The following is a 14,210-nucleotide window of genomic DNA, read 5'->3' on the forward strand; positions in this document are numbered from 1 at the left end:
AAAATATGTTTTATCAAAAGATTCAGTGACTCTGGAGAAACAATGAGGCTAAGGGTCATGATGTCAGTGATCTTCAAGCGCGCAGAGGAAACTGCATTAAACAAACATGATTCTGTCATGGAAATCAGTGCATTTCCTGTATCCTTTGGAGCTACACACCCGAGTCACTCTTTTAGAGAAGTACGTGTGATGTCCCACTCTCTGGTGTTAAGTTTCAAATTCGTGTAAGACTTCCAGAGTACTCAGATGACATTAAGAAGGACATTTCCAGTTTACATGGAAAACAATTCTTTTTTTCTTTCTTGAGATTACTTATTTACATCACAGTTCAGAAAACGTGCATACAGGTCTGTTTCAAAACTGCATATCTGTTTTTTTAATGCATGTTGAACGGGCAAAAATATTCCTGAGATGCTGTTAATATTTTTAAAACTGAAGGCTATTATACAGTGGTATTACTTTAAACTGAGCAAAACAGTGGTTTGATAAAAGTTTCTGTCATTTATTTGCTTGATCGTGCTCTCCTTCGACCATCTCTGCACTGTGTGGGTGATTGGTGGCTCCCTGCGTACGACGGTCTCGTACACAGGGACAAGGTGCACCAGGTTGTGATCAGATCTTCCCAGGGGAGGGAGAGGTGAGGGACTGTATGCCTCTTTTGCATTGGCGTACAGTAAGTATCATGTTTTATTGCCTATGGTGGGGCAGGTCACATACTGGGTGAAGGTCGGCAGTGTCCAGCGATGCATCTGGAGATGAGCCCAGTCTTATTCTAATGGCTGATCTAAAGAATTCCACACACAACGGTTCTGGTCTCCTCCCTGTACAGTAAACACCCCCACAATGGAAAAACACATGCACAGTGACCCACTAACCCCCATCTGCTTTTAAGGTAATATCTGTTTGACATTTGTCTATCCCTCACCCTAAGTAACTGTTGCTACCTGTCCTGCACCCCAGTTCTTTGTTTACATTCCAAAGCTATTATTCAATGGTCGTGTCCAAATTCATGGGCTGCATCCTCCTGAGGACCCGGCCTTCGCGGTCTACGTGGGCCGGGTCCTCAGAAGGTCAGGTAGGCCGGAAGTAAACGGCTGGGGGAATTGGACGGTCTAGCCTTCTGATTAGCGTCACCGCTGTCTCGGTGGAGTTTAATAAACTCGGCCGTCTGCTCCTTGCTATCTAAAATATAAAAGGACACTGGCGTAAATTCTCGACCGTCTCATACTTCTGTTTAATCAGTTTTCTGTTTGATGTTTATTCAGCTGTGTAAAAAACCAAGGAGGAACCCACCCGGAGGTTTAATAAAGTTTTATTTTATCTAATCTAATCTAATAACTTTAATCTCAGCCAAACCGATTTACTCACGAACAAACAAAACACTGAAAAAAGCCCAACATTAACATTTTTAGGTTGTCTAAGTGACTTATATATTACGTTTAACCCGAGTAGCGAAACTCCGTGGTGATCTGAAAGTGATGTGCCGGGAGTTGTGCCGTTCTTGGCCGCATCAGTAAACCTCGAGCTCTCGGCTAGCTATCGAGCTGGTGGGTGGCAGACGTCTCTGAAAACGTCGAAGCACTTTTGCAAATATGCGATATCTTGATAAACCAAGCAGATATTTGATGTTTACACAGCTACTTTCTCGCCTGAAAATATGTTAAAAGTTTATTTTGTGACCCAGAAAGAATAGTATGAGTAATTTTAAAACTTAGTAGCGGCCGCCATTGTTGGAAACTGGAGTTTGGCTGGGCCGCGCTATGAATTCTGGGATATGGTAGGCCACGAAGGACACACCCGACCCATCCTTCAAATTCGGGGAAAAGGAGGACGCATTTGTCGGCTGCATTCGGAGGAGTCTACGTATTTGGACAGCCTTCGGTGCGTCGCTGTGACGTAATCGGTCTACAAATGCGGCCTCAGGAAGATGCAGCCCATGAATTTGGATACGACCTATATGTTTTCTTACCCCATAGCAACCGCCATATTATAATATGGCAAGCAATCACAAACTATAGTCCCTGTAACTCTTATGTATATTAAGCAATCTATTATCCTCAACAGGAGCGATCTCACATTTCCAATGATTACAGAAGGAGGAGATGGTCTGTAACGTCTCCTTCTTGGGCGACGACACTCCACTTGAATGACCAGAACTAACATGAAACCACAGCAATTAGATTCTGCCATCATGTACTAAGACTTAAGTTAAAGGTTAAGAGAAGTGAAGGGGAAAATAAGAAAGAAGCTCAGGAATGAGCGGAGCTGCTGTAGCAGACACAGCAGTTAAGGCCTCCACTTGTTTCAGAAAAAGCATTCTGTTGTTTGCTTGTTTGATCGATTGTGCTTTAAACACATCAAAATGCACAGTGGGGTTATAATACAAGTAAAAACGGTGACACGCATTGGTACCGAATAAACAGTCACTTAGCAGCAACAATCTGTGATGAATTATTGTGGTCTGCGCTTCTTTGATTGACGCTGAACACTGGAAAAAATGCCATTTTCTTTCTTTCATCTTTGAACACCGTTTTCTGCTGAGTGACGTAAAAAGCGGCGTTCAAAGACAGGTAAAAACTGCATTCTCTTCCGCTGCTCAGAAGGCGTGTTCAAGGCGCCACTCTCTGGCATTAAATACGGCATAAGGCCGGTAAGGTATTTATTTTTGTTTTTGTTTTTTTGTTGTTATTTACAGCGAACTGTATTATTAACCGGCATTTTTTTTTAACACCATTTCATAACCAGACGTGTTACAAAACTCGCGATATTTGGCTGAAATGGCGTGCCATACTGTTGTAATTTAAAGTACTTTAAAGTATTTTGTCCAAAACTGAAATGCGGCAATGGCTGAGGAGCGTGGCTAAAGACTTTTAAATAGACTCTTTCGGGGTCACAAAATAAACTTTGGAGATATTTTCAGGTGAGACTGTAGCTGTGTAAGCTTCAAATATCTGCTCGATTTATCAAGATATCACATATTTGCGAGAGTGCTCTGACGTTTTCGGAGCGGAGCAGACCGGGAGGTTGAGGCTCAGGTTGAACATGATATGCAAGTCTCCTAAATATCTTCTAAATCTGTTTGGTTTATTTCAGTCTTTTATTTGTTCCTGAGTAAATCTGTTTGGCTGTGATTAAAGTTAAGCTTCATACCATATTAATCGCAGTTAAATTAAGGGGACGGCAGTAAAAACTCTGGAGCTGTGACATCATCAAGTACGCTGGTGTTCCAATTGTACAAATTGCGACTCCGTACTCGCATTTTCGCCAAGTCCGGACTCCCGTGTGGACTTACAAGGTCCAGACTAAGCGAGAATGTGAATACAGACTCGCACACTTGAGAACTGATATAATGCTTCAGTGAAGGTGGTAGAGGAGGGAGGGGAGCCAGGACTGACTGTACTTCCTGTCTGCTGTTTTCAGCTTCACTCACAGACTCAATGGCTTCCAGATCAGAGGAGGATCTCTGCTGTCCGGTCTGTCAGGAGGTCTTCAGAGATCCTGTTATTCTGTCATGTAGCCACAGCTTTTGTAAAGACTGTCTGAAGAGATGGTGGAGAAAGAGACCAACACACGAGTGTCCAGTTTGTAAGAGAAGATCTTCAATGGATGCACCACCTATAAACTGGGCTTTAAAGAACCTGTGTGAGTCGTTCTTACAGGAGAGAGATCAGAGAGCTTCAGAGGCTCTCTGCAGTCTGCACTCTGAGAAACTCAAACTCTTCTGTCTGGACCATCAGCAGCCAGTGTGTCTCGTCTGCAGAGACTCAGAAAAACACACCAATCACAGATTCAGACCCATCGATGAAGCTGCACAACAACACAAGAAGGAACTTCAGGAAACTCTGGACCCCTTAAAGAAGAAGTTAAAGGTTTGTGAAGAAGTTCAAGTGAAGTTTGATCAAACAGCAGAACACATTAAGGTCCAGGCCCGACACACAGAGAGGCAGATTAAGGAGCAGTTTAAGAAGCTTCAGCAGTTTCTAGCAGAGGAAGAGGAGGCCAGGCTGGCTGCACTGAGGGAGGAAGAGGAGCAGAAGAGTGGGATGATGAAGGAGAAGATGGAGGCTCTGAGCAGAGAGATAGCAGCTCTTTCAGACACAGTCAGAGCCACAGAGGAGGAGCTGAGAGCTGAAGACGTCTCATTCCTGCACAACTACAAGGCTGCAGTGGAAAGAGTCCAGCGCTGCCCCCTGCTGGATGATCCACAGCTGCCCTCAGGAGCTCTGATAGACCAGGCCAAACACCTGGGCAACCTGACCTTTAACATCTGGAATGATAAGAAGGACATGGTCTCCTACACTCCTCTCATTCTGGACCCAAACACTGCAAGTCCAGAGCTCATCTTGTCTGAAGATCTGACCAGTGTGAGACGAGGAGGAGAGAGGCAGCAGCTTCCTGATAATCCAGAGAGGTTTGATTACTACTGTTCTGTCCTGGGCTCTGAGGGCTTTAACTCAGGGACTCACAGCTGGGATGTTGATGTTGGAGACAGTATACGGTGGGGACTCGGTGTGTTAGCAGAGTCTGACCACAGGAAGGGTCCCATACGGTCTGGTTCATGGAGAATAGGACTTTATAATGGAAAATATTCAGCACGCTCTCTATCAGGTCCAGAAACTGCTCTCTCAGTAAAGAAGAAGCTCCAGAGGATCAGAGTGAATCTGGACTGGAACAGAGGAAAGCTGTCGTTCTCTGATCCTGATACTAACACACACATACACACCTTCACACACACTTTCACTGAGAAGATGTTTCCATACATTAATACAAGGAATGAAGTGAAGGTGTTGCCGTTGAAGGTGTCAGTGTCAGTGGAGCAGATGAGTTAATTAATATTAATATTAATTAAATATTAATCAATTGTAATTACTATACACTGTTATAAGAGATCTTATCGAGTATGTACTGATTGATCCAATAATGATTAATGATAATTCTGTGTATTTATTCATCATGAACACTGAAAGATCTGGATGTGGCATTTTCAGTGGGAGAAAAATTTCGTCACTTATACAAGTGACTTCTTCAGTCTCAGCTGACCAGCTGCGTCCAGATGAACTGAATCAACCTTTTGGGATTTGCTTACATGGTTGATTGAGCATGCATGAAGATTGCCATATAGGCAGTTGTTGCATGGCCTTGATCAAAATTAAAGTGAGAATTTTAAAGGCAACAAATGTATTTACTAACCATGGAAATGGTCCCACCCTGTATATGGTGTGGCTCATATTATAGTCAGCTATTTATAGTGATTGTTATACATGCCTTTTCTGATATTTGTAACCCTTAAAATACCTACAAAACATAAGCCTAAACAGCTTAATCATCATTCATTATAGAGGACCAGAATTTTCACATGCACCAAATAAATAATTTTGTGCTTTAATAATGAATTGTGCAATAAAGAATGCATCAGTAAATTCACTTACAATTTTATTTTTGATTGTTTTACTTATTTAGACATTCAATCTATTCTTTTTTGCTTATCCTTGTGAGGTTTGGAGCCTATTCCAGCCATCTTAGGGCAAGAGGCAGGGTGCAACCTGGACAGGTCACCAGTCTGTCGTAGGGCTAACACATAGAGACAAAAAACCATTCTGTCACAAAACGGCTGTGTGTAGGCAGGAGAGGACCCAAATGTAAAAGTCACCAAGACGGAATATGAACTCAAAAATGCGGCTTTATTTGCTGAAAACAAGGCAAAACGGTGCAAAACCAAAGTGGGAAAACTAATAATAAAACATAGATTAAAAACACAGGGAGAATCACACAGCTATCAGGGAGGACACGAAACTGAACACAGGAAATACACACATGAGGTGATCAGGAGAAGTGGCAACACATGGGGAAAAGCTGAAACAAATGAATATAACAACGTCACAAGGGAAACGTAAAACTAAACACAATAAACACAGGACCTCTTTCAAAATAAAATAGGAAACATTATGAAATGGACAAGGAAGACTTAACACAGGGGTTGAAAACACAAGAGGAAACTAATAAGCAAATTAACTTAGAAAACCCAATGAACTTAAACATAAACCATAAACATCAAAATAAACTAAAACTCAAAATGCTGAGTCAAAAGACCCAGGATCGTGACACATTCACACTCACACCTATGGGCAATTTAATTCAATTAAACTATTAATGCAAAACACATTTCAACAATTTCAGCCACCATTTTTGAATTCCAATGTAGAAAACAGGTTTTGGAAGTCTTTTTGAAAAGGAATGAAAGTAAATAGATTTTAAAATCAAATTATGGATACAGTTTTATTCTAGGAGGAATTTGGAGACAAACACACATGAAAATTATAGTATGATGATGATTAAAACTTGGTGGTTGCATGGGAATTTTGAGATTTTTGGTTTACAATGACAAATAAACAATTTATCAACATGTTGCTTTAACTGTTTATAACCCATAAAGTCATAAAAACACAAAATCTGAGACTTTTTTTTTTGCCTGTCCCGTTTGGTTCTTTTGCCATCAGAATTATTGTCTAAAGGCAAAAAAAGATTCCCAATGGATTTGCTTTACCAAATGGGCCATCCCAGCTTTGCCGTATTGGTCTATTTGATTCATTTCTGCTTGGCTGTCACCTAAGGATTTACATCCCTGATAAGCAGGAGTCTCACTATCTGTTCAATGTCTCCCATTACAATGGCCTCACTGTGTTAACTTTCCACATGCATGCAAACTAGTGACAGGAGTGCTCTTACTATAGTAAAGTGAGAAAGTGATATTACTATAACTAATGTGATATGATTGAATATGTGATTAATACATGAGAAAATAAATTTGCCTTCACAATGCACAGAGGTAAAAAATAAACATCCAAAATTCTCCAGAGAACAGGGAGTACATGACGGGAGGCTAACCTACAAAATGAAAAAGCATAGGAAATACCTTATAAGTGCACAAAAGGGAAAAAGTGAAATCTTTCTGATTGGTTGCAAAATTATTTATTTATAATTTATTACAGTAAATTATTTTGATTGCATTTTTCATGACTGTCGAGAGACATGGTACATAGATAGATTGAAGTTTTCAATTCACCTCTCATTACCTCTGACTAAGGGTGAAAAGGCTCAACATCCAGTCTTCTACATGATTATAGTGTGGTATAATAGAGTTTCTTTGTGTGCTTTTACTAATAGTAACTTTATTCTTTATTCTTAATCAAAAGAGATAAGGTGAAGCAGTGTGTAAGGAAGACTGTGAATAAGAGCGTTCTTCAGGAACTCACTCTGCAGGAGGGGGAGATACAGGAGAGGTGGAGGAAGATCTCAGCCTGGGCATCTATTGTCTTGTGTAGTCTGGAAGATGAGTGGATAATGGGGTGGGTGCAGTTTTCTCTGTGGTGGGGTTGGGTGGGCTGTCCCAGGCTCTGTGAGGCTGGGCGGTGCTGCTGAACTAGGCCCTGGTCCGGATGGGCCTGGGCCCCCTTTCCCTGGCAGGTTGCAGAGAATGGGGGGTGCCTACTGGGGTCAGCGGGGGAGCTGGCCCCAGGGAGGGGTCACTTGCCCCTCCCTTCCTTCCCTCCCCATCTCCAGCTGCCTCCCTCTTCCCGCTCCACCACAATCACCCACACATGCAGGGCCTTGGGTTAAAGGTGTGTCACCAGGGTGCAGGGGAGGCATCCCCCCCTCTGTCCCCTTCTGGCTGCCTGCGCCTCAATTTTATCTCACAACTTAGACATTCACATTACTCACACTCTCATATTACATACATATAGGATCTTGGGGGTGGGCACACTACACGGACTCCAAAAGACCATCAGGGTGTACACCTCACCGCTGGCATCGTTGCCCACCTCTCAATTTTAAATACACGTAGATACTGAGGGCTAGCAGGAGGGGCTATGCGCTTACCTGCTGCTCTCTGGCAGGTAGCTCCATGCCCTCCTCGGATTTAAAGGCACCTTAGAACACAAATGCATCAACACTTCATATGAGCGGGCGGAGGGAGGTTTGGAGTCTTCACACACACCCCCGTTCTCTGCGACCTGCTGGAGCGGGGGGGCTAGGAGGAGGAGTTGGCCGTCCGACTGGGGTCTGGAGTGTGGGGCCTCCCTGCTGCTGCGGAGTCGGGCGGTCTGCTTCTCCCCACCGCAGGGAAAAGGGTAACACCACCTGGGTCTGGGTGCAGTTTCCCCCTCCAGGGGCAAGGGTACCTAGACCCAATTCTTAGAGTACGCTTGGGGAGTGTGATTGTGTGTACACTGTCTCTCTATGTCTGTCTCCACGTTGGGTGAGTGTTGAGTAATTGCATATGAGAGCATGAGGGTGGGAATGGATGTCTGTATCTGTGTGTGCCTGAATGTCAATGTGTATATGTCAGGTTGGGTATCAGACGCCACCTCTCTGGGGACATCTCAGGCCCTCCAAGGTATGGAGGCCTATCTCCCCACACCACTTCCCCGGCCAGTGGCAGACGTCCTCAGACATTGGTGCGTTGGTGGTTCTTTGCGTCTGGGTCTGGGCGTCCGGGTACCCACCGGCTCACTCCTTGGTGGCTGCTTGTCGGGGGTGGGGTGCCCTTAGCCTCTCGGCCTGGGGCTCGGTCACTCTGGCACAGCTGGCTGCCGGCGGAGCTCACGGGCACGTCACTGCAACACCCCCCCCCCCCCCCCGACTTCTGCTCCGCGGCTGCTGCCCATCTGGGGCTCTCCTCAGTTCTTTCTGGGATAGTGGCACAGCTGCCCCTCTGTTGGTCCTCCTTGGTCTCTTGTGTTCTGAGGTGTTCACACCCCAAACATTTAGTAAACAATTAAGCAAATACAAGTAATCTGCAATAAATTACAGGTAGTAACACAATAAACTACTAACTCTTTTACGCTACGTCCACACCTACATGGGTATTTTTGCAAACGCAGCTGTTTCGTCCACACGTAAACGGCGTTTCGAATCACCAAAGACAGAGATTTTTTTAAAACTCCTTTTTTTGCGTTTACCTGTTGACGAGGAATACAGAGTTCATCACGCAACATCAAAGGTATTAGCCTTTTTTCACGTCACGCTGTGAGCCACGTTATTGTTTACATGAGATGAATTGCAGAATGGCAGATAGAGACAAAATACTGTTAATCTGACTATCTGCAGGTTTACACGCTTACATACACAAGCAGTTACTGTCCCTCCATTTACAAAGGCAGAGGCATCACAATGTAATTATTTTTATTTTGTTCTTTCCCCCCCTTTTCATCCCGCGCCCTCCCCTGCCATGGCTCTGCGCCCCCCCTAGGGGCGGGCCCCACACTTTGGGAATGTCTGCCCTGGAGGACGGGGCTGTGGCTCCCCACACCCTCTAGCAGAGCATCACATGAAGGAACCTTTTAATACAAGCGCGACAATGCTCACAGGTGTACACACGGGTGCTCACACACACAAACTACACCCTTTTTGGCTCCTACCTCAAAGCACACTGTGCGCTGTCGATCTTACGTGCTGCACAATAATGTTTAATATTTAATATTTACAGTTATATTCCCATAGATCATCGTGATGTTGTTTATTATATTGTTTATATATATATATATATATATATATATATATATATATATATATATATATATATATATATATATATATATATATATATATATACATAAATATAATTTTTTTTTTTTTCTGCTTGTTTTCTCTTTTTTCTTTCTCAACAGGTTTATCCAGGTGATTGATATATGTATTTTTTGTCTGCTTATTTTGATGGTTTTTGTTCTTTTCCCTTTATCCCCGTCCCTCTTCGCCGCTGTTTTTCTTTCCCTTTCTTTCTCCGTTTTCTTTTCCTCATTCAAGTCTGTCCCGTATTTAACAAGTGAAAATAAAATAAAATAAACAATAAAAGGTGAATCAAATAGACCATTACGGCAAGGCTGGGATGGTCAATTTGGTAAAGTAAATCTGTTGGGCATCTGTCCTCGCCTTTGGACAATAATTCTGATGGCAAAACAACCAAACGGCACAGGCAAAAAAAAAAGAAAAAAAAGAGTGACCCACACACTGATTTCTAAATGTCTGACTTTTAAGGTGAACAATTTAGTAAAAATAAATTGTATTGAGGGATTTTTGACTGACAAAAAAGAGTTTTAAAGTGAAAAAGTATTTGAGTTAAAAGGAATAATTCCAAGCTGAATGAGTACATGAGAATGTACTAATGAAATGTAAATTGCATAAAATGGATGACACATGAAGTGAAGCCTACTCATATGTGAGTTAATGTTCATATGAAATGGAATTTTCTATATTGAGAATGAGACTGAAAATAAGAAAATGTAATGGCATGACTTTTAAGTTTAAAGTTTTAAAATCAAGTATGTGAGAAAAAAGGTAGAGATAGAATAACAGGGTGTGGCTTGACATGGAATGAACTTATGTAAAAAAGGTGATTGAATGGCTACATGAAGGAGAGAGGAGGGGGCGAGTAAGCACTAGGCAGCACATTAGTTGGTGGTTGCAGTAATGGTATGAAGATTTTTTTGTGAAAGAACTCCGGGAGAATTTCCACTGAATGCCCCACTGAATGGGGATGCTTCCTGTTGAGTGATTATCATCAACTCAGAACTCAGAGATAGATGTATCTTCGGATTCAGTAGTGCCTATTCTCTCCAAAAAATCAGCATTAGCTCAGAGCAAATCAATTAGGCAAGTATAATGGATGTGGTTTCATTATTGTTTTGTGATTATTGTTGTCATTAAAGCAAAATTGCTTTAATACAATTTCCTGCAATTGAAATCTAAATTTCGGATATGCCATTTTTTAAGTCTTTGTGAAACAGTAAAAGTAAAAATCTGAATATTAATCCTTTTTAGTGTGATTAGCTCTTACAGGTTACTCCAGCCCTTTAAAAGTAACAGATCCATGATGCCTATCCTAAAATCAACCCAGATTATCAATTGCAACAATCGAGAAGGTTGCTGCCTCTAACAGGTGTGGCTGTTAACAATAGACCTGCAACACTACTCAGCTCCCTGGCTCTTATCAGAGGAGGCAGGGAAAAAAAACTGGACTTTAGTGTGGTCAAAACAATACTAGAAAGGGGGGGGACCCAAGTGACAATGGTGGAATGATTAATAAATATGAGCCTTTATTTTGGAGGCTGAACAAAAACATTAGGTGTGTCCCAAAACGTAGGCTGCATCCTCCTGAGGCGGCATTTGTAGACCAATTATGTCACAGTGTGTGTGTGTATGTTTGTCTGTGTTTGAGCTGGGCTACTCTCACACAGCATTGTGTGCGATGGTTTATCGACCTCCAAAATACAATAATGACTTTGCTGACTTCTTGGCAGAATACATGTCAAATATGATTGTGATCTTATTGTTGGGGATCTTAATATTCATGTTTGTTGTCCTGATATGCACATGGCAAAGGGCTTTTTAAACTTTCCTGATTCTTTTAATCTTGTGCAGTGTGTGACCGGCTCCACGCTGGTTGTACGCACGAACTTGGACACACTTGATCTTGTTTTATCTCATAGTTTTTCTGTTTTTAATGTAGAGATTTGTAATGGTGATCATAGTCCTGGTATATTTGAAGTTCCTCTTGCCTGGAACTCCCTAAAATTTGCACTGCTGCTCGGTGCTGTTACATTTTTAACTCCATCCATCCATCCATCCATCTTCATCCGCTTTATCCGAGGCCGAGTCGCGGGGGCGGCAGCCTAAGCAAAGAGGCCCAGACCTCCCTCTCCCTAGCCACCTCCTCCAGCTTATCCGGGGGAACACCAAGGCGTTCCCAGGCCAGCCGAGAGATATAATCTCTCCAGCGTGTCCTGGGTCTGCCCCGGGGCCTCCTCCCGGTGGGACATGCCTGAAACACCTCACCCAGGAGGCGCCCAGGGGGCATCCTTGTCAGATGTCCGAACCACCTCAGCTGGCTCCTTTCGATGTGGAGCAGCAGCGGCTCTACTCTGAGCCCCTCCTGGATGGCCGAACTTCTCACCCTATCTCTAAGGGAGAGGCCAGCCACCCTTCGGAGGAAGCTCATTTCTGCCGCTTGTATCCGCGATCTCGTTCTTTCGGTCACTACCCACAGCTCGTGGCCATAGGTGAAGACCCTTCAGAAGACCCTTATGAAAAGAACATCGAGGGAACAGTTTACCCTGCCCGGGATAGGGTTACCGGGCCCCCGCCCTGGAGCCAGGCCCGGGAGGGTGCCCAAGGGCAAGCGTCTGGTGGCCGGGCCTTAGTCCATGGGGCCCGGCCGGGCACAGCCCGAAGAGGAGACATGGGCCCATCCTCCTGCAGGCCCACCACCCACAGGAGGCGCCATAGGGGTCGGGTGCATTGTGTGCCGGGTGGCGGACTGACCCCCGGCTGCCAAGACTGGCAATAGGGACATGGAATGTCACCTCTCTGGTGGGGAAGGAGCCTGAGTTAGTGCGGGAGGTTGAGAGGTACCGGCTAAATATAGTCGGGCTCACCTCTACGCATGGCTTGGGCTCTGGAACCAGTCTCCAGGAGAGGGGCTGGACTCTGTCTCAGTCTGGAGTTGCCCCTGGTGAGAGGCGGCGGGCCGGGGTGGGTATTCTAATATCCCCTCGGCTTCCTGCCGGGGTTTTTCCCGGTGGATGAGAGGGTTTGTTCCCTGCGCCTTAGGGTCGGGGAACGGGTCCTGACTGTCATCTGCGCTTATGCGCCGAGTGGCAGTCTGGAGTACCCAGCCTTCTTAGAGTCCCTGGTGGGATCTGAACCTGAGCGGTGCTTTGTTATTGGACTTCTGTGCTAATCACAGTTAGGCCACAACAAACACACCATATGTTCTGGACACTTGGGTAAAGAGAGGGGTTGAGCTGTCAACTGATCACCACCTGGTGGTGAGTTGGATCAGGTGGCGGGGGAGGACGCTGGATAGACCCGGTGCACCTAAACGCGTAGTGAGGGTGTGCTGGGAACGTCTAGCAGAGGCCCCAGTCCGCGAGATCTTCAACGCACACCTCCGGCAGAGCTTCAACAGCATTCCGAGGGAGACTGGGGACGTTGAGTCCGAATGGACAGTGTTCAGCATCTCCATTGCCGAAGCTGCTGCATTGAGCTGCGGCCGCAAGGTGGTTGGTGCCTGCCGTGGTGGTAATCCCCGAACCAAATGGTGGACACCAGAGGTGAAGGGAGCCACCAGGCTGAAGAAGGAGTCCTATCGGGCTTGGTTAGCCTGTGGGACTCCGGAGGCAGCCGACAGGTATCGACAGGCCAAGCGGAATGCGGCTCGGGCAGTGGCTGAAGCAAAAACTCGGGTGTGGGAGGAGTTCGGAGAGGCCATGGAAAAAGACTTTCGGACTGCCTCAAAGAGATTCTGGCAAACCGTCAGGCGTCTCAGGAGGGGAAAGCGGTGCTCTACCTGCACTGTGTATAGTGCTGGCGGAGCATTTTTAGTATAAAGTATAAATCTATGAGTCTATGAGTATAAATCTATGTTAGTCCAAATAGCTCTAACTGGTTACTCTAGTCTTTAGCTCTAACCATCCCAGATCAACAACTGCCACAATTTAGAGGGGAGCTGCCATAATAGGTGGGAATGATAAGTTTAGACACAAAAAATCAGATTTGGTCAAAAAATCGGAATTGATCATTTAGACCTGCAGTGTGAACGTAGCCTTAGATCCCTTTCTTCTCTTTCTTTCTCCGTCCCCTCTCCTCGTCTTGCCACCATGAGGAGCAGGGCTTTCAGATTTTCTGCTCCTCAACTTTGGAATTCCCTACCTCCTTATATAAGGCAACACGTGAGTGTAGCAGATGGCCGCCCCTCAGACCAGGAGTGACATGTTTAGCCGCATGTTCTCCTTAAATTGCTGGCTGTCTGAGTGGTGTCCCAGAAATGATGTGGGCTTCATAGATAATTGGCAAACCTTCTGGAGGAAACCTGGTCTTGTTAGGAGAGATGGCATCCATCCCACTTTGGATGGAGCAGCTCTCATTTCTAGAAATATGGACAAATTTATTAAACCCCTCAAAATATGACTATCCAGAGTTGGGACCAGGAAGCAGAGTTGCAGTCTTACACGCCTCTCTGCAGCTTCCCTCCTCCTGCTACCCCCCAAAAACCCATCTCCATAGAGACTGTGTCTGCTTCCAAAAAGACAAAAAACAAACTAAAAACCAGCAACAAACAACTTAAACATTTACAAAGAAAGAACAATACAGTATCCACATCTGAACCAAAGAGAAAAACAGTGAAATGTGGATTATTAAATATTAGGTCTCTC

General features: G+C 44.5%; 1 protein-coding gene across 1 annotated transcript; it reads left to right on the top strand.

Moving 5' to 3' along the window:
* The first annotated feature begins 1,517 nt into the window (after window positions 1-1,517).
* Window positions 1,518-6,821, top strand: LOC146521202 (nuclear factor 7, ovary-like). The gene has a single exon (XM_085154431.1). It carries the CDS (start codon window positions 3,438-3,440, stop codon window positions 4,827-4,829), a length of 1,392 nt encoding a protein of 463 aa, XP_085010557.1. The 5' UTR covers window positions 1,518-3,437; the 3' UTR covers window positions 4,830-6,821.
* The last annotated feature ends 7,389 nt before the right edge of the window (window positions 6,822-14,210 follow it).

This window comes from Neolamprologus multifasciatus, chromosome 3 (genome assembly GCF_963576455.1).
Source record: "Neolamprologus multifasciatus chromosome 3, fNeoMul1.2, whole genome shotgun sequence".
In the NCBI taxonomy this organism is placed as follows: domain Eukaryota; kingdom Metazoa; phylum Chordata; class Actinopteri; order Cichliformes; family Cichlidae; genus Neolamprologus; species Neolamprologus multifasciatus.

Coding starts and splice junctions, on each gene's coding strand:
- LOC146521202 (XM_085154431.1), top strand. CDS start 3,438: ATGGCTTCCAGATCAGAGGAGGATCTCTGCTGTCCGGTCTGTCAGGAG.